General features: G+C 44.7%; 2 protein-coding genes and 1 pseudogene across 7 annotated transcripts in view; 1 reads left to right on the forward strand and 2 right to left on the reverse strand.

Annotated features, from left to right (window-relative positions):
• LOC138760639 (girdin-like) overlaps positions 1–1,119 on the reverse strand; it is a 272,147-nt gene extending 271,028 nt beyond the window's left edge. For 2 of the 5 annotated variants that reach the window (XM_069931463.1, XM_069931460.1), the window contains exon 1: positions 909–1,117. The gene's annotated coding sequence lies outside the window, so the exon portion shown is untranslated. Of the gene's footprint in view, positions 1–844; positions 864–908 lie in introns of those variants that run through there. The other 3 variants (XM_069931473.1, XM_069931462.1, XM_069931467.1) reach the window with 3 other exon arrangements.
• cfap36 (cilia and flagella associated protein 36) overlaps positions 1–25,913 on the forward strand; it is a 99,313-nt gene that overhangs the window by 3,983 nt on the left and 69,417 nt on the right. The window contains exons 1-3 of one of the 2 annotated variants that reach the window (XM_069931483.1): positions 781–1,312; positions 1,578–1,642; positions 8,690–8,791. In XM_069931483.1, coding sequence (XP_069787584.1) covers positions 1,219–1,312; positions 1,578–1,642; positions 8,690–8,791 — 261 coding nt within the window. In that variant the 5' untranslated portion in view covers positions 781–1,218. Of the gene's footprint in view, positions 1–780; positions 1,313–1,577; positions 1,643–8,689; positions 8,792–25,913 lie in introns of those variants that run through there. The other variant, XM_069931484.1, reaches the window with a different exon arrangement.
• On the reverse strand, positions 15,375–16,845 carry LOC138760228 (tyrosyl-DNA phosphodiesterase 2 pseudogene; annotated as a pseudogene).

Raw genomic sequence — 25,913 nt, forward strand, 5'->3', positions numbered from 1 at the left:
TATCCTGAGACATTCTAGCAAAATATAGATTTTAAGAAGCACTCTTAAAGATTAAAAAAAAAGCAGTGGAGATTTTAGAGAGTCTATTTCAAAATTCCTTGAAGACACTTATGGTGGAATGATTACAATCAGGATGATGGTGAAACGGGAAATAGGAAGTGTTAGATTTCTGAATGTAAAAGAAATAACAAATTGATCAACAATATAGTATGTATAATAAGGGATATGGAATTGATGAAGGCAAGTGGCACTATGGTAAAGGATCAGCCTTTTTGTTTTGTTGGAAATTACAATGATGAAGAGGACCTAGGCTATGAAAGGATATGAAAATAAAGATGACAATTTAAAAATCAAACTTTGGTCTAACTGGGAGTAATCAGATCTGAGAATTATCAGAATTTGGTGTCAGGGTTTTTTAAATTTTACGAAGTGCGAATGAGTCTTTGCTTGAAGGGATCTGGAATTCATTCCAAGGACTCTGGAGCCAAGTACTTTTCATAAATTATTTCAGATCCCTTTTAAATGTAGGGAATTCCTAGATCTTGCGGCTGTGCTTGTGCATCTAGCATTGAAGTTTTATTGAAGCCAAACTACAACTGGTTCAGACCCTCACTCCTGTTTATCAGAAATGGTGACAGCATAGGTGAAGGGATGAAGATGCATCTGATATGGTAGGTCAGTCTCCACAAGATTTTGATGACGAGTTTACAGATGTGAGCCCAGCAGCAATACTGTGTCAAAATGCCTCACTTCTATTTGAAATTAGTGATTGAACTAATATTATGCAGGTCTCTTGGACAAGATGAGGGGTGAACTTGAAAATCAAAGAAAATAATAATCATACAGCAGAAACGAGGAATAAGACGAGCGCCCGATATTCTCAATGAAGGGCATTATTTTGGACTCACGAGCTGGATTCAGTTTGGAGATGGTTGACTAATAAACGCAGAACCGTGCGCTTGAGCAGCCCGTCACTAATGGCATTGTGACTGCAGTCTTTCCTGACTATTATTCAAGCGGAATGCTGGAGCTTCATTGCACGCACATTCAAACTGAGCTGTGACGCATGTCCTCTTCAGGCTTGAAAGACCTTGCTGATTTTCTTCTTCACGCAGAGCTCATTCGTTGTCAAGGAAACGTATTTGGAGCAGCTTTCATCCGGGAACTTGGGTGCCCTGGTGGTGAAGCTGGGTCGCTCTCCGTTCAGTGGCAGAAGAAATGGAAGAGTGGGTGGTGGAAGGAATTGCTGGGTTTCTCAGTGGCCCGTCTTGGTTTATTCCAGTCACTGATTTTATCGAACAGAATTGCGCAGGTATACAGTTAATGGGATGCTTATTCTGTTCGGGTTCTGTGTTGAACTGAATTTTGAGAGGTTTATCGTGTCGCACAGTTTTAGGCCTGCAATTTAATAACACAAGATAACTCTGCCCTTCATACAGCACTTACATTGGGATCTCACTAGTTTAGTTTACTGAATCGTAAACATTTGTTACGATGTTGGAACAATGTGGTTGGAGGTCGTAAATGCAATGTTTACTAGACGCATTAGTGTAAACAGTTATCTTTTTCTGTTTCAGTATTTGATGATGAAGAAGAAAACAAGTTGTCTTATACAGAAATTCACCAGGATTACAAGGGTTTGGTGAGTTATTTTAGCTAACAAAGTATAGTTTGATGTGATTTGCATTGCAAAATATTTAATGGATTGTTCAATGCATTTGGAGCACTCAAAAGTTTGCTGTAATAGTAAAGCAAACTACTAGCAACTATTAGCAAACTGTGCTAAGAATAAAGATAAATATTGCTAGAAGGCACTCAGCTATATTTTTCTCCATTTATGTTGTATTATTTTTTTGATTTTCAAGTTTCCCCCTCATCTTGTCCAAGAGACTTGCATAATATTATTTCAATCTTATTTTGACTGGATTGCAATTTGCTTTCAGAGCCTACATAACAATTGATATTACAAACAATTTTCATTCTTACCGTGCTCTACGTCTAAATTTAAAATTTATTATTTTCCTTCGCTATTGCTATCAACCCGTTGCTCATCTTGAGTAGATTTGTGTCATGTGTTAGCCACAAACCTGTCCGAACACTTCATTTTTTTCCCCCGTGCTATGATTTTAAATACTCTGCATCAAATGAGGAAATAACATACTTTGGATTCCTATACCTGGGTCCAAGCCAGCAAGGTATATTAAAACCTATCGTTCCCTCAAAAAAAAGGAAATAACATACTTTGTGCCTTGGCCATTGTGAAATGTCCACCCCTATTCCTCAAAAGCCACATTTTTCAATCACTTCTTCAGAGATTTGGTTGAGTGGCACTGCCCTTGGAAGACTCCATTCATTTCTCTCATGGTAGAAATCTAGTAACATTTTTGTTGTAGTTCCCAAGCTTTTCTCTTTGATGACTTTCAATGAATCTATTTCTCATTTACATGCTGAATTAGGTAATCTACAAAAATAACACTATTTGGTTCTTTATTGGTCCAAATATCTGTCCAGTATTCAGTTTTGGACTAGTACTTATTTAAATGTTTGTTTTGCTTTTTTTTTGCCCCTCAGCATTGGTTGTGCCTTCAGATCCCCAAGTTAAAGTCAGGATGGTCTCTTTAAAGCTCTCTATCTGAATCTTCTGTAAATCATATCCTAAGACTACCTATCTTGATCCCTGTGCCAAAGTAGATTGTTGACAAACTGACTGATGGTAAAACATACCAATAACTTAATAATTTCCTCAGTTTTCCTAGTCTGTTTGCTAATTTGCTTAAAAGGGAAATGAGAAAAATTGCTCTTGAATGATTGAGATGAAAACAATTAGCAGAATTGATTGCAAAGTAGAAATACCATAAAGTGTCAGTTTCCACAGAGAGATTTCTTCAGGTGATTGTTATTATTCATTTAGAGAAATGGTGTGGAAATAGGTCCTTTGTTCCAACTTTTCATGCCAACCAAAATGTTCCACCCACACTCGTCCCCCCTGCCTGCATTTGGCCCACATCCCTCTGAACCTATCCTGTCAAATGCTGCTCCAACACTGCAATAGTACCTGCACCTAACACCCAATGTGTAAATGCAAAAATAAAATTCCTCCAGTTCCTATTAAATCACTTTCTTCTACCCCTGACTCTATCACCACAAACTGATCTCCTCTGCTTACTAATTTCCCCTACTCTGGGGCAAAAGACTCCGTGTTCACCTAATTTGTTCTTATTGTTTCGTATACCTCCATGTGATCATCACTCATCCAAGGAATAAAACCCAAGTTTGCTTCACCTCTCCCTCAGCACAGGCCTGCAAGTCTTGGCAACACCATCAAATCTTCTCTGCACCCTCTCCAGCTTGACAACTTCTTTACTGTTCCGTGATGACCAAAACTGAATATAATAATTCAAATGTGGCCTCACCAATGTCTTGAACAATGGCAACTTCTACTTCAAGTTTATTATCATCTGACTGTACATATATAAGCAGATGAATACTTAATATGCTCAATACTCTGATGCAGGCCAATATGTCAAAAGCCTTTTTGACTGTCCTGTCTACTTTTAGCACCACTCTCAAGGTATTATGTACTCCAAGATCCTCAATGATTCTCAGATCCCTACCATTCACTGTTTAGTCCTACCCATGTAAGACTTCACAAAATACAACACTTCCCATGTTTCTGTATTAAATTCCACCAAATGTTTTTCTGTCTACCTGTCCAACCAATCAAGATTCTACTGCAGTCTTTGGCAACCATATTCACTATCTACAATACCAGACACTTTAATATTATCCTCAAACCTGCTAATCATGCCATATACTTTTTCATCTAAATCATTGATATGGATGGCAAACAGCAATGGTTCCAGCACCAAATCTTGTGGGAAACTGCTAATCACAGGCCTTCATTTTGAAAAACAACCTTTCACCATCACCCTTTGCTTTTTTTTCACGAAGCCAATTCTCTATCCATTTGGTTATCTTTCCTTGGATCCTAACTATCCAGAGCAACGTATTGTGCGGAATGTTATTGCTGAAATCCATATATTCAATGTCAACAGCTTTGCCCTCATCAATCTTTTTGGTCTCATCTTCCAAAAACTCAATTAGATTTGTGAAACATGATGTTTCACTTGCAAAACTGTGCTGAATACATCTTGGCCATCTAAATGCATGTATATCTTCTCCCTCAGAATCCTCCCTAGAAACAACTACAAATGTTAGGCTCACTGGCCTATCATTCCCAGGATTTTCCCTGCAGTCCTTCTTGAATAGAAGCACAACATTCTTCTGACCCCTCACCTGTATTTAATGATGATTCTTTCATCACAGCCAGGACCATCAGCATCTAAACTGTAATGCTGACTGTCTTCAACATGTGCTATTGACCAAGTTTCCCCGTACTTGTGTCTTTCTTCACTGTGGGTGGGGAGGGGGGGTGGGGTGGAGAAAGAGAATTACTCATGGGGACCATTTCCTGTGGCTCCAACCAGAATTAAAGCATAGATTCCTGAAGGGTCCCACTATTTTTAATCTGGTTACCCCTTTTCCCTTTATGTAATTCTGCAGCCTTTGTATGGTAGGACTTGGTGAACCTCATTGAAAAGAATAGGAGTCTGTCTTGTAAGAAAAAGAGGTCCAAAGGTTTTAAACGTTTGTAAATTTAAATTTCCACATTAAAATCTCGTTAATTATTTTTACTTTTAAGCATCTGTTTGTCATTGAAAAACATTCAATGGCTGGGATGACAGTGGGGTGTGGGGCCAAAATAGCATGCCATACTCCTGGAAGCTAGGGTCTCTTCAAAATACTTACTATGTTGTGATAGTACAGATCTATCACCAATGTACATAGTGTATATAGTTACTGTATCTAGACTGTGCTTACAGCGATTGGCTGAGAGCTAAGCCACACCTATTGTCTGGGCCTTAAAGGGTTATGTCCCTAGCCAGGTCGGATCATTCCGGACTGGTCGGCCACCTGTGAAGAGCTCCGGTCTTTTGCTAATAAAAGCCTTGGTTTGGATCAACAAGTCTTTGGTTCTTTCGACGAGCTGTACAATTTTATTAGCAAAAGAATTTTTTTGAAAGGGATGGAGCGTTTAACTCGGCCAGAAAAACTTGATATTGACCCACAGTCAGCTACAGCCTTCAAAGCCTTTAACTTCTGGCTGCTGAACTTTGAAAACTTCCTGAGATTCATTCAGGTAGAGGAGGATAACCAGCGTCTAACAGCATTGCTGTCTATGGTGTCCTTGAGAGTCTACGAGAACATCCAGGATGAGACCACTTACACCGCAGCCATAAAGGTACTGAAAGGACTATATGATCAACCGGTGAACAGAGTTCATGCCCGGCTCGTGCTTGCGTCGAGCAAGCAACAGCCCGGTGAGTCCAGCAGGGCGTATTTACAAGTATTAAAGGCATTGGGCAAGGACTGTAACTGTGTGGACAAAACTGCTGCCGAGATCACAAATGATCTCGTCTGGGATGCCTATGTGGCCGGGCTCAGATCGAATGAAGTGAGGCTGCGCTTGCTCGAACAAGGGGTAGAAAAACTAGAGGACGTGGCCCGGATTGCAATCACAATGGAGGATGCAGCCTTAAAGTCCACCGAGCTCTCTAGGGACTGGACCCCTCGTTCTGATGTGAGTAGAGTGCCCTTCTACCCTACCACCCCCTGAGATACTGACGGCCTGTCGGCTGCTGCTACTACACTGCCCCGTGCGAACCCAAAATGTTATTTCTGCGGGAGGGACAAGCACAGCAGGTCCCAGTGCCCAGCAAGAAAAGCCAGGTGCCAGAAGTGCCTTAAAAACGGCCACTTTGCTGCAGTCTGTAGGTCTAAAATGGCCGCCAGCAAACACAGTGCCTCGTGTGAAGCCCAATCGCCGCTATCCCATTCAAACTCTTCTTCCCCAGAGCTCTCGTCCAATGAGAGCGAGGGCTCCCCTGCACGGCAACGCCTGACGTCACGGAGACGCCGAACCCGGAAGGGGCAACCCACCCTCGCAACCATGGTGTTGGCCCGCCTCTCGCCCCCATGCGGAACACTCGACGCTACTGCCGCTGCTGCGACGCTGCACGCGATCGATGAGTCTGTCCCGTTTCAAGTCGAGAGCGATGCATCCGACTTCGCCCTGGCAGCCACCTTGAACCAGGCCGGTCAGCCTGTAGCCTTCTTCTCCAGAACCCTCCAGGGTCCAGAGAGTAGACACTCCTCGATCGAGAAGGAGGCCCAGGCCATAGTTGAAGCGGTGCGTCGTTGGAGACATTACCTCGCTGGGTGGCGCTTTACACTGTTGACTGATCAACGCGCGGTCTCCTTCATGTTCAGCAACACCCAGCGTGGTAAGATAAAAAACGACAAAATCGCCAGATGGAGAATTGAACTCTCCACCTTTAACTATGACATCCTGTACCGGCCTGGTAAGCTCAACGACCCGCCTGACGCGCTCTCCAGGGGGACGTGCGCCAGCATACAGATGGACAGACTACGGAAACTCCATGAGGCGCTCTGTCATCCAGGGGTCACTAGGTTTGCTCACTTTGTCAAGGCGAGCAACTTACCCTACACAGTCGAGGAGATCCGCTCCATGACCCGAGCCTGTTCGGTGTGCGCTGAATGCAAGCCCCACTTCTTCCGTCCGGATAACTCCCACGTTATCAAAGCCACCCGCCCCTTCGAGCGTCTTAGCGTAGACTTTAAGGGGCCCCTACCGTCGACCAACCATAATACCTACATCCTTACAGCCATCGACGAGTACTCCCGCTTCCCATTCGCTGTGGCCTGCCCAGACACCACTGCCACCTCAGTGATACAGGCCCTTCACAGTATTTTCACCATCTTCGGGTACCCCAATTCCATCCACAGTGATAGGGGGTCCTCATTCATGAGTGCAGAGCTGCGACAGTACCTTCTGGAGTGTGGTATTGCTTCAAGCAGGACCACGAGCTATAACCCACGTGGTAACGGCCAGGTCGAGAGGGAGAATGCCACCATATGGAGAGCGGTTACACTGGCTTCCGGTCTAAAGGTCTCCCCACCTCTCACTGGCAGTAGGTTCTCACTAGTGCCTTACACTCCATCCGCTCCCTTCTATGTACTGCAACAAATGCCACCCCCCCACGAAAGGATGTTCCTTTTCCCGAGGAAATCCGAATCAGGAACCACTGTACCGGCATGGCTCACCATCCCTGGCCCCGTCCTTTTGCGACGCCACGTCCGGCACTCAAAGAACGACCCCTCGGTCGACCGAGTGACTCTACTCCACGCGAACCCACATTACGCCTACGTTGAGTTCCCAGACGGGCGGGAGGACACTGTTTCGGTGCGGGACCTAGCTCAGGACGCGGTAGACCCAGCAAACCCCCCAACTCCTTATTCTCCAGGCCCCGTGCCGCAACAGAAGGACCAACAGCACCCCAATGACCCGGGCCACCCTGCCGACAACACAACTGGGGAATTGAGCGACGGAGCAGTCGCACCCGACGAGCCCGCTGGTGACACCACTCCAGCGACCCCAATCCCGGCACCACGGCGGTCACGCCGGATGGTCAGACCCCCTGACCACTACAGTCCTTGACCTACCCCTTCCTTTCATTCTCTCCCTCGTTTATGTTTTTTTTTCCTAGGGTCAATTCTCCAAGAAGGGGTGAATGTGATAGTACAGATCTATCACCAATGTACATAGTGTATATAGTTACTGTATCTAGACTGTGCTTACAGCAATTGGCTGAGAGCTAAGCCACACCTATTGTCTGGGCCTTAAAGGGTTGTGTCCCTTGCCAGGTCGGATCATTCCGGACTGGTCGGCCACCTGTGAAGAGCTCCGGTCTTTTGCTAATAAAAGCCTTGGTTTGGATCAACAAGTCTTTGGTTCTTTCGACGAGCTCTACATGTGTCTTGGACCATGCTGGGATAAACAGGATAGCCCAGTGGCAGGCAATTAACTGTATACTTTCCTTTTAGAAGTGGGAGCAAGGGAAGGCCTGTCCCATCTTGTTTGTTTCTCTCAACGTGCCACATTTGTTGAATTCCATGTCAGTCCTTAATTTCTAATAAACATTTTTTGTGTAACTGTACTATGGATTATAAACAGTTGATGAGATGTTTCATTCCCCTTTTAAAATGCATAAACATGCTGTGCATTAATGCCTTGATTTGCGCTTGTACATTTTATGATTAATTTGAGGTGGCATGGTTAGCATAGCGGTTAGTGCAACATTGTTACAGCCCCAGAGACACGGTTTTGAATCTGGCATTGTCTTTAAGGGGTTTGTATGTTTTCTCTGTGTCTGCGAGGGTTTCCTTCGGGTCTTGGGTTTCCTCCCACCCCTCAAAATGTATGAGGGTTGTAGGTTAATTGGAATATTTGAGCGGCGTTGGCTTGTGTTTAAAACACACAGAAGTGCTGGAGAAACTGTGCTGGTCTCGCTGCATCCATAGTAGATAAAGATATATTACTGATGTTTCAGGCCGGAGATGGTCTTCAAGGAAGAACCATTCTTTCCTTGATTATAAACAGTGTATTGAGAAATTTTTAAAAATGGCCTGTATTTGCAATTGAATTTACAGACATGAACACTACTGAGAGGCTTTAAGATCTGAATGTTAAATTTCAGTTTAGTTGTTTATTTTGGATGGTTTCTCCCTTTTTGAATAAATAGTTTTCATGTATCCCTTTTTGGTTTAGGTTGAACAGTTATTAGAGAGCTACCTTCAAGATGTTGGGATCAAGGAGGACCAGTTTTTAGAAGCCTGCAATTCTCCACTTGCACAGTCTGAGTCATTTCGGGTAAAGAAACAAATTTTATGATTGCTGTCATGTGGGTTCAAAGTTTCAGACTATTTCTGACATGGTATAATTGAGTCCTGTTTTGTGGTATTTTGAATCTGAATTACACAAAAGAGTGAAGATTACTTTTAGTTTGCTTCATATTTTCTTTCATTGCTGAGCCAAGCCCTAATTTATTTCATTTAAAGCATGAGTCCATGTAAAAGATACCTGATAATTTGTTTGATTGGCATCAGATTCTACTCATTCTGGTGTAAAATGTTATTCTTACCTTTTGACCATCTCAAATTTGATTGCATCACTGTTGGCAACTGTATCTTCGATGTGTCAGTCTGAAGCTCTGGAAGTCCTTCCATGCACCTCTTTGCTCTTCCTTTCAATTTCCATCTACTTCTTAAAACCCTTTGGAGATAGGCTATTGATCATCTACCCTAATTTTTGTGTGTGGGTTTTGTTCTTGAAATAGCTTGCTACATGAAAGGTGATTTACAAATAAATGATATTTTATTTGTATCTTAATATGGTTGACAATACGTTAGTGATTTTTAATTCTGATTATTAATATTGAGAGAAAAGAAGTATTTTTTCAGAAATTGCATGGAAAAATAATTTGAGGAAAGTCTACTCATCAATGCTCTAAATGTAGCTCCCTTTTAGGACAAGGAAATAAATCTGAATTTGCAATCTGTTGCTTTGTTCTTGTGAGGATGATGTTCTAATCTTTTCCATCCTTCAGCCACTCAATTCCATGTATAGCTGTTTATAATTCCAAAATGAAATTCCAGGTAAGCTTCAAGTTGACATGGAATTTTTTCATGTCTTTCAAACCAGGGTGGTTAATTAGAATTCTCTGCACTGATTCCCACATTTAAACACTAGAAGACTGCTGTTATAATTGGTCATGACTTCTCTTGTATTTATTTATATTATGGCAGAATTTGGGCCTCAAGTCCAGTTTGTTTTACTGTATCCTTATTCTCTAGCAATCATCAACTCTAAATCCTCAATTTGGAGTGTTCACAGACTTTTTGGAAAATTCTTGCAGTCCGAAATAGCTGTCTCCTATTCTATTGTTTGTCATGTGTACCAAAATACAGTAAGAAGCATATTTTAATGCTATCCAGGCAAGTCAACTTGTAGTGCAATAATGATAAATATAGAAACAAATAAAAAGTGTAGGGAGTAACAGCAAGCCAAACAATGTTGGATGTGGAGAAAAAGTACAGAAACATAGAGCAAGGTATGGAGATAAGAATGTTTAAAAACAGTGGAAAGGCAGGGGGGAGGTGGGGGTGGGAAAGAGGTATGGAAGTAATGACAAGGTGCCACTGTGGTGGCAATGGTGTAAATAGAAATGAATGTAACAATGTACAGTGATGGACATGTATGGATACAAAACTAATGGGCTGAAGAGACTTGGAATCATTTTCCTTTTGTAAATAATTTACAGAGAATAAAGTATTTTTTGGTTTTAAAAAAAGTCACTTTTTGACAGTGAATCTGACAGTAGGAAAGAATGTTATCTTTAATCTAGAGGTTTGTGTTTTCAAGTGCATGAATCTTCAAAGTTCAAAGGTTTAAATTTATTGTCAGCACATGCATGACATCACATACAACACTGAGATTCTTTTTTCCTGCTGGCCAGGCAGAATTTTTACTTCTAAGTAACTGTAAACTCTATGCAAGGAAAAAGATTTTAAAGAGAAAAATGCAAACAAATAAAAAATTGTGCAATTTACAGAAAAAAATCAGTAGTAAATAATGTGCAAAATATGAGCCCCGAAATAAGTCTTTTGTTGAGGAGTCTGATAGTGGAGGGGTTTCAACTGTTCCTGAATCTGGTGGTAAGAGTCTTGTAACATTTGTACCTCTTTCCTTTTTGTAAAGGTTAAATATTCTCTTTATTTGCAACATTAAAATCATTGGATAAAATAGAAATGCATCCAAAAAGAAACATTTGGGCTTTCCAACATGTATTAGTAAGAGACAAAAAAGGAATTTTTACCGCTTTCAAATATTCCTAAAATTAAGATGTTATTTGACAGAGAAAATGCATTTTGCACAAACAGGGACCATTCAAGAATGTTTCAAAGCTCTCCATCAGCTACACTGATGCAAGAGTTAAGAGCCATTCTGGAAAAGTGATTTTAAAAACAAATTGCATGGAATTTTTTTCTATCCTCCCCATGGCAAGAAATATGCAAAGGAAAGGATGTTGCGGCAGCTACATACAGAAAACACCACTGGACACAGTGGGGTTTCCAGTAGAACTGTTTATTTGAATTTTGCGCGTGCGCCTTTCAGGCCAATAGGAGTTCCACCCTGCGCAGCAGTGACATCATCACGTGGCCCAGGGCGCAAGCTGTAGCCTAAGCCACGAGGCAATGAGCAAGCCCTGACGGCGCCATCTTCTGTAGCTGCCCTGCCAGCATGGTGGTACAAACGGGGCTAGTTCGCTCACAGAGATGTGCACCACCACACAACCCATCCCCAGAACTGGCTTACGCGTTCTGCCACTTGGGCGGCCAGCCCCTCCGTTTAGGTTGTGTCGTCTACATGGGCTGGTTTAAGTCCACGTGTGCTGGCTTTAGCTGGTTGACTGTGAAAAGTTCCTCTTTGCACCCAATGTCCAGAGTAAAGGCTTTTCCCGATCTTTGTACGGGCCCTCATACGGGCGCTGAGTCCAACACTTTGGCGACGTTCGCCGGGTGGTGAGTAGGCGGGTGGGGGTGTTAACAAGGCGAGCTTGCTGTGGAGGTCTGCGAGTAGTGTCGGGGTCTCACCTCCAGGCTCGGCGTTTGCTTCGAGAAGCTCCCCTGGTAGCGACAGCAGTGCACCGTAGATGAGTTCTGAGGATGAAACTTGGAGGTCTTCCTTCGTGGCTATTTGAATTCCAAGCAGGACCCACGGCAGCTCATCTGTCCAATTAGGTCCTCTCAGCCGCGCCATGAGAGCCGCCTTGAGGTGTCGGTGGAAACGTTCTGCGAGTCCATTCGCTTGGGGATGATAGGCCGTTGTGTGATGGAGTTGATCCCCAAGCGGTTCGCCAGATGTGCCCACAGGGCGGAGGTGAACTGGGTGCCCCGTCGCTGGTCATGTGGGCTGGGACGCCTAAACCTGTGGCCCAGTTCGTGAGCAGGACTCAGCAGAAGTGTCCTTGAGGGGGATGGCTTCCGGCCACCTTGTCGTCTGATCAACCACAGTCAGGAAGTAGCGGACATCCCTGGACACTGGTATAGGGGGCCCACTATGTCAACGTGGATATGGTCAAACCTCCTGGCAGGTGGGTCAAAGTGCTGTATCAGGGCTCTGACATGGCGCTGAACTTTGCATGCTTGGCAATGTGTGCAGTTCCTCGCCATTTGGGCCACTTGTTTCTTTAACCCGTGCCAGATGAAGCGTTCCGTCACCATGTGCACCGTTGTCTTGTCTGAGGGATGACCCAGGTTGTGGATCGCCTGGAATGCTTCCGGTCTCCACTGTGGGGGGACTATCGGTCGCAGTGAGCCTGAGACATCGCTCGCACAGGACTGTCTCATGGCTGCCTGGCAGCTTCAGGTCCTTGAGGCGCAGGCCAGTGATGGCGGTTCGGAGAGCCTGCGTCTCTTTGTCATCCCTCTGGGCCTGAGCTAATTGGGCATAGTTCAGGCCAGGGAACAAGTTGTGGATGGTCGGTCTGGAAAGCACATTGGCAAAAACATTGTCCTTACCCGCCCGATGTCGGATGTCGGTGGTGATAAAGGAAAGATGTCGTTGTTGGCATGCCGACCAGGGGTCTTTAGCCACAGCGAGGGCCTGAGTGAGCGGCTTGTGGTCCGTGAAGGCGATGAATGGTCTGCTCTCCAGGAAATGGTGGAAGTGCCTGATCGGGAGGTACAAGTTCAGGAGTTCTCGGTCAAATGCACTGTACTTCAACTTGGGTGGTCAGAGGTACTGGCTGAAGAATGCCAAGGGGTGCCACTGCCCATTGACCTCTTGTTCCAGGATGCCTCCGATGACCGTGGTGGATGCGTCTACAGAGAGTGCTGTGTGGGTGTTGGGTCGGGGGTAGGCCAGTAGGGTGGGGCTTGCGAGGGTGGCCTTGGTCTGAGCAAAGGCTGTCTCGGCCTCTTTTGACCACTCAAGTGCCTTTTGTTCAGAGGAGATCAGGGTGAACAGTGGGCACATTATGCGTGCGGCCCCGGAGATGAAACGGTAGTAAAAGTTGACCATCCCGCAGGCCTTTGAGGGTTTCTGGCCTGGGGAACTGCTGTATGGCTCTGATTTTGTCTCGTGTCGGTGCTGCCCCATCCGTGGTGATGGTATGGCCCAAAAACTGTAGTGACTCCTTCCCGAACTAACATTTGGCCACGCTGATGGTGAGGCCAAATTCAGCCAGGCGGGCAAACAGTGTGCGGAGGTGGATCTTGTGCTTGTCGTGATCTTGACTGGCGATGAGGATGTCGTCGAGATAAGTGAACATGAAGTCCAAGTCTCTGCCCACTGTGTTCATGTGCTGCTAGAAGGTTTGGGCTGTGTTCTTCAGGCCAAAAGGCATCTGAAGGAATTCTAAAAGACCGAACGGGGTGATGATGGCAGTCATACCAATGCCATTGGGGTGCATGGGGATCTGGGGGTAGCCCCTGACTAAGTCGACCTTGGAGAAAATCTTGGCGCCATGCAATTTGGCAGTGAAGCCTGCATGTGGTGGATGGGGTAGTGATCGGGTGTAGTCGCGTCATTGAGCCGGCGGTGGTCCGCACACAGGTGCCAACCCCCAGAGACCTTGGGGACCATATGCAGGAGAGATGCCCAGGGGCTGTCCGACCTGAGGACTATGCTGAGTTCCTGGAACCGGGAGAACTCTTTTTGCCAACTGCAGCTTCTCTGGCGGCAGTCGTCTGGCCTTGGTGTGGAGTGGAGGGCCCTGTGTGGTGATGTGGTTGCGGACCTGGGGCATGGTGACGGTGAACTGTGGCCGTAGGATTGCTGGGAACTTGTTGAGGATGCAGGAGTACTCGTCCCTGGGCATGCAGATGGCTGCTATCACCAGCCTGTGCACGTTGGACGGCTTAAGACGGAGGGTCTGGAAAGTACGGGCATGCATGAGCCTCTTGCCCTTCAAGGTGACCAGCAGGCTGTGTGCACGAAGGAAGTTGGCTCCTAACAGCGCAATTCTCACAGTGGCCAGTAGGAACTTCCAACGGTATTTATTCTGCCCGAGGTGAACCTGAACAGTCTGTGTGCTGAAGGTCTTTATATCGGTGATGTTCGCTGCCCGCAGGGTCGGGCCTCGTGCGGGTCTAGAGCGTTCGGGGGTAGCACGCTCAACTCTGCTCTGGTGTCCACCAGGAAATGCCGATCATTGATCTTGTCCACCACGTGTAAGAGACTGTTCATGTGGCCAGCTGTCGCAGCTATTAGCGGCGGCTGGCCTGATTGTTTCCCTGGTACCGAGCAGGGTTAGCGAAATTTGTGGACTTGTGCTCCCCAGCGTTGGTGATAGAAGCACTAGGTTGACTGGTGCTCTTCCATCTTCTGTCTGGGGGCAGGCTGTGGTCAACTGGGCGCCAGGCGGGCGACCTGGTTCATGGTGGCCTCGTTCTCTCTCTTTATCCGGCACAGCACATCAGCGCAGGCTGCGACCTTCCTGGGGTCCGAGAAGTTTTTGTCTGCTAACAGGAGCTGGATGTCCTCCAGCATTTGTTCAAGGAAGGCTTGCTCAAACATCAGGCAGGGTTTGTGACCTTCTGCCAGTGTGAGGGAGGGTTTTGAGGGTGATGTACTTGCCCTACTCGGGAGGATCGTGGATCAGGTCATCCACTCTGGCTGCCGTTTCTTCATCAAAGACATTCACCACGTGGTAAAACATGGTGATATGCTGGAGTCGAAATTGCATCTCCGCCTGCCCGAACCACATGCGGGGCCGGTGGGTCCAGAAGGGGGGGAGCTTCACAGAAACTGCACTGATTGCCGAAGAATCCATGTTTTGAGACCTGATGTTTTCTGGGCTCTGCAGAGTAACCAATGTAGTGGCTGCTACACACAGAAAACACCACTGGACATGGTGGGGTTTCCAGTAGAACTGTTTATTTGAATTTCGTGCGCACCCCTTTCAGGCCAATGGGAGTTCTGCCCCACACAGCAGTGACGTCATCACGTGACCCAGGGTGTGAGCTGTGTCCTAAGCCACGAGACCATAAGTAAGCCCTGATGGCGCCATCTTCTCCAGCTGCCCCGCCAGTGCAGTGATACAAACGGAGCTGGCTTGTTCACAGAGATGTGCACCAGCTCAAGGAATACATTGTTCTTTCAAGCAGTTGGCTTCAGAATCAGGTTTATCAAGCTATGCAATTTAGGCCCTCACCCTGTATTTTAGTAACATGAACAATAGCTTTCCTCATCACCTATTCCTCTAGCTCTTCAGGAAAAAAAACTTGCATGTTCAAATGAAGCACCGGTAGTAATTTTAAGTAATCTGTAGCCAATGGTTCGCCCCATTAATTCAAAGAATCTAGAAAATCTTAATAATAGAAATTATACAAATCAAACTTTCAGGCACAATTGTTATTTTGTTCTAAGCACTGCAGTTGACATCAAATCCCTAGTCATCACTGCAAAACTGTCTGTGTTCTATCTTGCCTTGTCCAACAAGAGTCATTTCCTTTGGGACAATTTCACTTCTGCTGGAAGCCCTAAAAAATGCATGGTCAAAGCGAAGTCCAAGGTATTATTGGCTGTGATATCCTGGATGAAACGGCACTGTTCGGGTTTGTTTAAGAATTCCCGGATGTCCGAGGTACCTGATGGTAATCGTCCAAACTTTTTCACCTCCTTACCTCTTGGTTTAGTATCCCCTCCAAAAATGACTGTGGCATAATTGATATTTTTTTCATTTTCTGGAGGACTGTCCCTAGTTGTTTAATCCGATCCTGAGAGTGTTCCTTTGTGCTCTCCAAGTGGGAAGTCATTAAGCAGAATTCATTCCCAGCAATGTTTACAAGAACATTGAGGAAGTTTCTCATCATGGTTGTGGTTTGGAAATCAATTGCTGTATTTCTTGTTTCATTAGATTCATTTGTATTTTATTTTGGCATAATAGCTGTGTAGTAACCATTTGCTAGAATTATGGTGTAGCTCACTACTTCTTTAAGTAGTTGTAATAGGGCTCAATAACTTCCTGAAGGAAAACCATGTCAGGACTATACAGCATCAGGGTGAGAACAAACACCATGTGCTCTTTCAAGCAGGGGTCCAATGCTGCCAGAGCTCACTGGAGCACCGCTCCGGCACCTCTGATTTAATTTTTAAAAAAAATCACCTTCTCCATGAATGAGGGAGATGTGATTGTAGATTTGAGAGAACATTTTTCTCCCAACAAATTTTAGAATTTAAGTCGGAATACTGTCTGCTCCCCAGTTTTCATTTGGTACGTCGGCATAAGTGAATCAGGAATGGTGGCAAGGCCAGACTGCAAGTTGAGGGAATGATGGGCGGATACACTACTGTCCCTGAACTCCAATGTGCGTGAGCAAGTATATGACGGTCCTGCTAAATCTTGCAATACTTACACGGAAAAGGATGTCACCATCTGGCTGGGGCCGCACAGTAAGGTCCTGGAAGATGAGGCTCCGATATCCTGTCTCACCCACGTTTCATCCACCTCTATCAATTCATCTGTGCTTGCCACTTACAGAATGGATCAGACTGATAACCGTATTCCATTAAAAATTTGCCCTCAAGTTTAAATTATATTTTTTATTCTCAGCAGTTGTTGGAGAGGAGGGGTTGGGGTCAAAGTTGTACTGGTGAGTTTAGAGAGAGAAAGAGCCAGGAAAAAGGGAGAGACATGGGATGGGGAAGGAAGGCACTGGATCGAGAGGAGGGAGAGAGAAACATGGGCCTAGCAGTTTGGAGAGGAGAGGAGAGGAGAGGAGAGGAGAGGAGAGGAGAGGAGAGGAGAGGAGAGGAGAGGAGAGGGATAGAGAAGAAAAGAGTCGGGGGCAGGTAAGAAAGCTTTTTTAAAAGTCTCTTACCGGGGCCTGCGGAGAGGAGTTGGCGTCGGAGGCGGCCATTGGTCGGGCGGGCGTACAGGAGAGCGTGTCGGGAAGGTAAGGTCTTTTTAAGGGCTCTTACTGGGGACAGGGCCGAGCAGTCGGGAGAGGAGAGAGGAGAAGGACAGAGAAGAAAAGATTCGGGGGCAGGTAAGAAAGCTATTTTAAAAGTCTCTTACCGGGGCCTGCGGAGAGGAGTCGGCGTCGGAAGTGGCCGTACAGGAGAGCGTGTAGGGGTTAATTGGTAAAAGGCCAATAAATAAGAGGGACAGCGAGCGAGTGGCCCAGCGAGCGAGTGGCCCAGCGAGCGAGTGGCCCAGCGAGCGAGTGGCCCAGCGAGCGAGTGGCCCAGCGAGCGAGTGGCCCAGCGAGCGAGTGGCCCAGCGAGCGAGTGGCCCAGCGAGCGAGTGGCCCAGCGAGCGAGTGGCCCAGCGAGCGAGTGGCCCAGCGAGCGAGTGGCCCAGCGAGCGAGTGGCCCAGCGAGCGAGTGGCCCAGCGAGCGAGTGGCCCAGCGAGCGAGTGGCCCAGCGAGCGAGTGGCCCAGCGAGCGAGTGGCCCAGCGAGCGAGTGGCCCAGCGAGCGAGTGGCCCAGCGAGCGAGTGGCCCAGCGAGCGAGTGGCCCAGCGAGCGAGTGGCCCAGCGAGCGAGTGGCCCAGCGAGCGAGTGGCCCAGCGAGCGAGTGGCCCAGCGAGCGAGTGGCCCAGCGAGCGAGTGGCCCAGCGAGCGAGTGGCCCAGCGAGCGAGTGGCCCAGCGAGCGAGTGGCCCAGCGAGCGAGTGGCCCAGCGAGCGAGTGGCCCAGCGAGCGAGTGGCCCAGCGAGCGAGTGGCCCAGCGAGCGAGTGGGACTTCCAGGCTTTGGCTCATCAGGCTTAGGCGGAGAGAAAGGTTGGCTGTTTTTATTAGCCCTTCCTAGGTGAGTGCACTGTACATTCCATGACATTAAAAGGCTGAGCCATGCCTATGGGGTTAGTGTTCTGCTCAAGTTGCCAGATGATGGGAGCCATGGGTGACCTCCACCCTCCCAAATGACCATATCTGTGCCAGGTGCGAAGAGGTGGGGTTCCTTAGGGGCCGAGTTGATGAACTGGAGCTCCAGCTTGATGACCTTAGGCTCGCAAGAGAGAGTGAGGAGGTAAGTGACAGGACCTTAAATCTTCCCACAGGACATACCTGCAGGGGATGTAACGAGACACAAGTATTAAAGAATAAAATTAAAGAAATGGAGTTGCAGCTTGATGATCTGAGGCTTATCAGGGAGAGTGAAGAATTTATAGATACAACGCTCAGGGAAGTGCTTACCCCTGGATTGGGGGGGTCAAGTAAGTGGACTACTGTCAGGGGTGGGGGGAAAGTTGCTAGCTCTGTGGTGAGCACCCCGGTGGCTCTTAGCAACAAATATAGTGTATTGGATGTAGTTGGGGAAGATAACCTGCCAGAGGTTGCACCAAGGGAACCGGTGGTGCGGAAAGGAAGGAAGGGGAACAAGGTGGTCATTGGGGACTCCATCGTCAGGGGAACAGACAAAAGATTCTGCGAACCTGACAAGTGTTCCCGTATGGTGTGTTGCCTCCCAGGAGCCAGGGTGCGAGACGTCTCGGATAGGGTTCAGAGGGGGGGAAGGTGAACGGCCAGAAGTCCTGATACACGTGGGTACAAATGACGTGGATAAGATGAAGGAGGAGATCCTGAAGAGGGACTACCGTGAGCTCGGAAGGAGGTTAAGAAGCAGGACCTCCAGGATTGTAATCTCGGGGCTGCTACCTGTGCTGTGCGTGGGTGGGGGCAAAAATAATAAAATCAGGAGGTTAAATGTGTGGCTGGAGGAATGGTGCAGAGATTCAGGTTCATTGACCATTGGGATCTCTTCTGGGGAAGACAAGACCTCTACAGGAGGGATGGTTTACACCTGAATGCAACAGGGGCCAATATACTGGCAGTTAGGTTTAACAATGCTGTCGGATTTGATTTAAACTAATTTGGCAGGGGGAAGGGAACAGGACTGATAGGGAAGCAGATAGGAGAGTGAATATAGGGGTGGTTCCGTTAGATGGTGAAACAATAAGGAAAAAGGGAACTAAAAGTGATAGGAGAGTAGGGGCAAGTGTATCGAGAACAAAGATGGAGGGAGAAAGGAGATATGGTATCAAGGTATTGTGTATGAATGGACCGAGTGTAAGGAATAAAATGGATGAGCTTGAGGCGCAAATGGCAATGGGAGGTTATGACATTGTCGGAGTAACGGAGACATGGCTGCGGGAAGGGCAGGATTGGGAAATAAATGTTCCCGGGTACACGTCCTATAGAAAAGACAGAAAGTTAGGAAGAGGAGGTGGGGTAGCTCTGTTGGTAAGAAATGAAATTCAGGTGTTTGAAAGGAAAGACATTGAAACAGATGGGGTAGAGTCTGTTGGGATAGAATTAAGAAATTGTAAAGGCATGAGGACCATAATGGGGGTCATTTACAGGCCTCCGAAAAGTAGCTCAGATATCGGTAGAAGTATAAATCAGGAATTAAGAGTGGCATGTCAAAGTGGTAGCAATACGGTAGTTATAGGGGACTTCAACATGAAGGTGGACTGGGATAATCAGATGGAGGCAGGAACACAAGAAACTGAGTTTATTGAATGTCTACGAGATACTTTTTTGGAGCAGCTAGTGGAGGAACCTACCAGGGGGAAGTCGATTCTAGACTTGGTGCTGTGCAGCAACGCAGAGTTAATAAGTGACCTCGATGTAGGGGAGCCATTAGGGAATAGTGACCATGGTATGGTTACTTTTGAGCTGCAATTAGAAAGGGAAAAAGAAAGGAAGTCGGAAGCATCTGTACTGCAGTTAAATAAAGGGGATTATGCAACTATGAGGGAGGAGCTAGCCAAAATAAAATGGAAAGATACACTAGCTGGGAGGACAACTGGGGAAAAATGGCAGGTATTTTTGGACATTTTTCACAGGTTTCAGGACAAATTTATTCCAAAGTGGAGGAAAGGCTCTAGGAGATGCAAATGGCAGCCGTGGCTAACTAATGAAATCAAGTGCAATATCAAATCCAAAGGGAGTAAGTATAAGATAGCGAAGTGGAGTGGGAAGTTAGAGGATTGGGAAACCTTCAAAGAGCAACAGAGGGTAACTAAGAAAGTCATAAGAGAGTGGAAAATGAAGTACAAGAGGAAATTAGCAAATAATATAATGGAGGATAGCAAAAGCTTTTTTAAATATGTGAAGAGGAAGAAATTGGTTCGGTCTAAAATTGGTCCATTAAGAATGGAAAAGGGTGGAATTATTACCAGAAACAAGGAGATGGCTGAGGAATTTAACAAATACTTTGCAACTGTCTTCACCAAGGAGGATATAGGTTATGGTCAGTTAGGGGGTAGTGGTCATGCGGTATCAAGAGACTTGGGAAACTTTCCTGGGGAAGTAGGGGATCTAATGGATATCCGGATCCAGAAGCAGGAGGTTGTGAGTAAATTGTTGGGACTGAGGGCTGATAAATCCCCAGGGCCTGATGGGCTGCATCCCAGGGTGCTTAAAGAAGTTGCTATGGAAATTGTGGAGGCACTGGTCGACATTTTCCAAAGTTCCATAGATTCGGGGGAGGTCCCTGAGGATTGGAGAGTGGCTGTTGTGGTGCCGATTTTTAAGAAGGGAGGGAGGGAGAAAACGGGAAATTATAGACCGGTCAGCCTGACGTCAGTGGTGGGGAAGATATTGGAATCTATCATGAAAGGAGTAATAGCAGAACACTTAGGCAGAAATAATAGTATAAGGGCTAGTCAGCATGGATTCCTTAAGGGTAAGTCATGCTTGACTAACCTTCTGGAATTTTTCGAGGATGTGTCAAAGAGGGTGGACTTGGGAGAGCCAGTGGATGTGGTGTATTTGGACTTCCAGAAGGCCTTTGATAAGGTACTTCATGGGAGACTAGTGGGCAAGATCAGGGAGCATGGTATTGGAGGTAAGGTGCTGACATGGATAGGAAATTGGTTAAGAAATAGGAAACAAAGGGTTGGAGTAAGCGGGTCTTTTTCAGGATGGCAGGATGTGACGAGTGGAGTGCCGCAGGGATTGGTATTGGGTCCTCAGTTGTTTGTAATTTATGTAAATGATTTGGATAAGGGGATTATTAATAACATAAGCAAATTTGCAGATTACACTAAACTGGGTGGCGGTGTGGGGTGTGAGGAGAATGTCAGGAAAATGCAGAGGGACTTGGACAGGTTGGGGGAGTGGGCTGCTGAATGGAAGATGACGTTCAATGTGAGCAAATGTGAGGTTATCCATTTTGGGGGCAATAATAGGAAAGCTGAGTATTATTTAAATGGAGACAAGCTAGGGAGTGGGGAGGTGCAAATGGATCTGGGTGTACTTGTTCACCGGTCACTGAAGGCTAACATGCAGGTTCAGAAAGCTGTGAAGAAGGCAAATGGCATGTTGGCTTTCATAAAGAGGGGATTGGAGTATAGGAACAGAGACCACCCTTCTGCAGTTGTACAGGGCCCTGGTGAGACCCACCTGGAGTATTGCGTCCAGTTCTGGTCTCCAATTTTGAGGAAGGACATACTAGCTATAGAGGGTGTGCAGTGCAGATTTACAAGGTTAGTTGCAGGGATGGCGGGGTTGACATATGCTGAAAGGCTAGAAAAACTGGACGTATCCGATGGAGTTTAGAAGGATGAGGGGGGACATGATTGAGGTATACAAAATTATCAGGGGGATAGACAGGGTGAAGTCGGATTACTTGTTCCCAATGATGGGGGAGACGAGGACTAGAGGGCATAGTTTAAGAATACAGGGTAGGCCCTTTAGGACGGAGATGAGAAAACATTTTTTTACCCAGAGAAGTGTGAATCTGTGGAATGCTCTGCCACAGAGGGTGGTAGAGGCAGATTCGCTGATTATGTTCAAAAGAGAGTTAGATAAGACTCTAGAGGGCAAAGGAGTTAAGGGTTATGGGGATAAGGCTGGAAAGGGGTACTGATAGTAGTGATCAGCCATGATCTGTAAAATGGCGGTGCTGGCTCGACGGGCCGAAGGGCCTACTCCAGCTCCTATTGTCTATTGTCTAGATAGAAGCATGGGATAGAGAGATAAAGACTCTGAATACAGAGTCAAAATTGAGAGAGAACTTCGATTTGTGTGTATGAGAGTGTGGGTGAGGGGGTGATGGGGCAGAAACCTGGGAGATAGACCCAGGATCGAGAGGGAGAGACAGAAAAAGACCTAGGAGAGAAAGTACTTAGTGATGAGGAGACCCAGGAGAGAAAGAGTGACCCAGGATAGTGAGAAAGATAAATCAACAAGGAGATTTAGGACAGTGAGAGAGGAGACTTGGGATAGAGTGATGCAGGTCAGAGTGAGGAACCCCAGGAGAGAGAAATAAGAGATAGAAAGAGAGAGTCCTAGGATAGAGGGAAACTAGGGAGATAGATCAACAGACTTGGGTGAGAGGAGAAGATCAATTCAGTTAGGGGGTAATTGTTGGTCTCACTTATCCAAAATTAATAGATGAGATCTTAACCCAGTTGCTAAGCTTACAGTAAGGATTTGGTTTCAGTTTTGTAAATTTTTTGGGTTTAACAATTTTGTTTTATCGAGTAAAATAGATCTTAATTTTCTTTATTAAAGCACATTGATTGATCAAGCATTTTTAATATGGAAAACTAAAGGAGTAATAACCTTTTCAGACCTATTTTCTGGAGACTTCTTAATGTCTTTCAATCAGCAGACATATATTTGGCAAGGCACAATTTTTTGGGTATTTGCAAATTAGGGACTTTCTGTGTACTTCCAAACTATCCCTCTTTTTACCCCCTCCTAATATGATCGACAACTTTTTTCAGGTGTATCCACTTCTAAAAGGGTCCCTTTTTCTTTTTGTTTGGATTAGTTATAGGGGATTTTATAATAATTATTTTTTCCTCCCTCCTTTTTCTTATGATTTTACAGGAGGAAAAGAAATTTATGGTTAATATATATTTGTTAAATACTAATATGTTCTTATTCTTATATACGTATACATGAATGTAATATAACTCTCCTCTTGTATATATGCTTGATATAATAAACAGAAAAAGATCAGAGAGGGAGATGCATGGGATGGAGTGGGATCCAGGATTTGGATAGAGTGAGCTTTGAGACAAGAAAGAGGTTAGATAGTGTTAGGTCTGCTTTGTTCATGAATGAGTGAGACAAACACCAGGCTGAGTCGAAATCAGGGTTCTTTGTTCTTTATTACCGGATTGTAACACTTGCGACCAACCATGTTAGTCGGAGAATGCATTCTGCCGTTATCAGCAAAATGGTGATTTTTTATACCCTTGGATACATGCTTAGAACATCATCATATCATTACTTGTCCAATGACTAAAACTGTTGCTATCCTTTCCCTGCTAGCTTCCTGCCTCTCAATCTATCAATGTCTCTCTTATCTTGTAAGTACAAGGATGCATTTACATCTTGTTACAGCCCTGTACAGGGCAGGGTAACTCCTTACACATTCCCATCTCATGATGTTTTACCTTACAATAGGGAGAGGGAGTGTTATGCCCAAAACCAGCAGCAAAGAGAAGATGCACTTCAATAGGTTAAATTTTAACTCTATATTTATTATCAACAATTAACAAATGCAGTGTCTTCCCCAAATTAACCCAGTTTAGTACATAATTAAATATATTTTCAATGTGTGTGTGTTGTGGGGAAAAAAAACTAGGCAATACTGTCTGTGCCCAAAACTTCAAAATGCAAAGGAAAAAAAAACAAAAAGCCAAAATTGCTCAGTCCTGTCAGGAAAGTCAGTCAAAACAAAAAACACTGTTCTCAAAGTTACTTCTTAATGTTCAAAGTCCAAAGTTCAGTGCTTCGACTGAATAACGAGAAGGACATCCGAAATTGAACACTGAAGATAACAGGAGGATGTGGCGCCGCAGACTTACAACTCCTCCACGGGCCTTGGCACAATGGGCTTTCCAAACAGCTCTTTCACTAAAAGGTGTTTCATGACTTCCTCTGTCACACTCAAGTTTAGTTTGCTGGAACCATTCTCTTTTTGAAAATTTTATTTAATTTCACATATGCATTAAAAAACTTGTACATAACTTTCTTATTTGAAAATAATAAAAAATTAATACATAGTGATTTTTTTAAAAAATCCCTTTCCCATCCTTCCCCTCCCCCAACAACCCAATAGAAAAGAAAAAAAGGAAGAAAAAGAAGAAAGAAAACATCTGTGTAGTATTTATAAAAACTTACTAAAACCATCAAATAAAATCTAACATATCTTAATTTTATTGATTTTAGAAGTCGGAAGGTTCATCTTAATTCCTACAATTTGTAAATATTATTCCCAAATATTTTTCAAAAATTTCTAATTTGTTATGTAAATTGTATGTAATTTTTTCAAGTGGTATACAACTAGTGTGCCATCTACCCATTCCCAAATACACATCTGATTTCCAAGTTACAGCCACACACTTTCTAGCTACTGATAGGACTATTTTAACAAATTCTTTTTGATGTTTATTTAATTTCAATTCTGTGTCAAAAATATTTCCAAGTTTAAAATAAAATTGGATCTTGAGGAAACTTAACTTTTGTAACTCTTTCCAAACATAAATCCAGTTCTGTCCAAGTGGAGTAAGATATAATTGATGTAAAAATTTATATTGTACATTGATAAATGAATAACACAAGTAGAAAATTAAAGTCAACATCATTAAAATAAAGTTTGTATAATCATTTGTACCAATTAAACTAAATAAGAAAGTAAAGAAAATACAAGCTTATTAAACTCATCATGGCTCTCTCTCGTAATCGAGGATGATGGCCTGTTTCGTTGATCCACCAAGCGAAGATACCTGTGCATGCATTGTTTAACATGTACCTGATGTTGCACTCCAAGAAAGACACGATACTTCACAAATCAACCAACTAATTCCAATGGCATAAAAACCACGACGATTGGAGCTGATGGATTTGTTGCAACCTTCATCCGCTTTCACAACCATTGAGGTCAGAGTAACTTTGTCCGCCTGTTCCACCATTGAGGACTTGGTTGGATTGTCAGGGACCTCACCCTCAATCTTACTGCCATGGGTGGCCCTACCAGGAGCATAGCTCCAGACGGTATTGCTCTTGGGATCACACAAGTTTCACCTCCACGACAAGGTGACAATCCATGGAAAAGATTATTAAACTATATAGCAAGCAAGAAGATTACTCCATACAATAAAGCTAAAAGAAGACAACAGCCAAACTTCACCCAGTTAAAGCCAAATGGAAAACTTCAACAATAGACAGGCTTCAGACACTAGTTAGCAGTTCATATGATACTTGCAGTTGAAGGAGATTCATTCAAGATTTTGCTAGTCTCTTGCAACAATTTTAAAAATTCCTTGCACTGGATACAACAGAGTGGGCTTGAATCCTTTCTGATACAGTTTAGCCATAACCTGTTTATATTCTCTGTGCTTGTTCATAACTTAAGGGCAGAATTTTTTTTTCAAAAAATAGCATAACATTTTAAATATTTTAAACTTTTTCTCACAAACATAACAAACAAAAACAAAGCAGTCCCTCCCTCCCTCTCCTTCCATACATACAGATCCATTCACTGTCAGAGCTTACATGTATTTTAAATGTATAGAGTATAGTTGGGGAAACTGTTTTTGTATATATAATAGTTACTTTTATTCACTTTTATGTTCCTTTTTATTACTGTATCTGGGCCCCTATGTGGTCCAGGTATGGCTGCCACACTTACAAAAGTTTCATATTTATTCTTTAAGTTGTATGTGATTTTTTTTTTTCTTTTCCTTGGGTATACAGCTGTTTATTTCCAAAGTTCATCGTGCTATGAGTAAAGGGAAGTTGGACTTCCAAGTGATTGCAATAGATTTTTTTGGTAATGCCAGTGCTATTTTTATAAATTAGATTTGATATTTGGTCAATTTGTTTGCTTATTTCCATGAAATTACCTAATAGATATAGCTCCGGGTCACCTGTGAAGGCCACTCCTGTTATCCTGGTTTATTTTTCTGTGATTTCATGCCAAAATAGCCTCACTTTCACATACGACCACGTGGCATGTAAAA

This window comes from Narcine bancroftii, chromosome 4 (assembly GCF_036971445.1).
Source record: "Narcine bancroftii isolate sNarBan1 chromosome 4, sNarBan1.hap1, whole genome shotgun sequence".
Lineage (NCBI taxonomy): Eukaryota > Metazoa > Chordata > Chondrichthyes > Torpediniformes > Narcinidae > Narcine > Narcine bancroftii.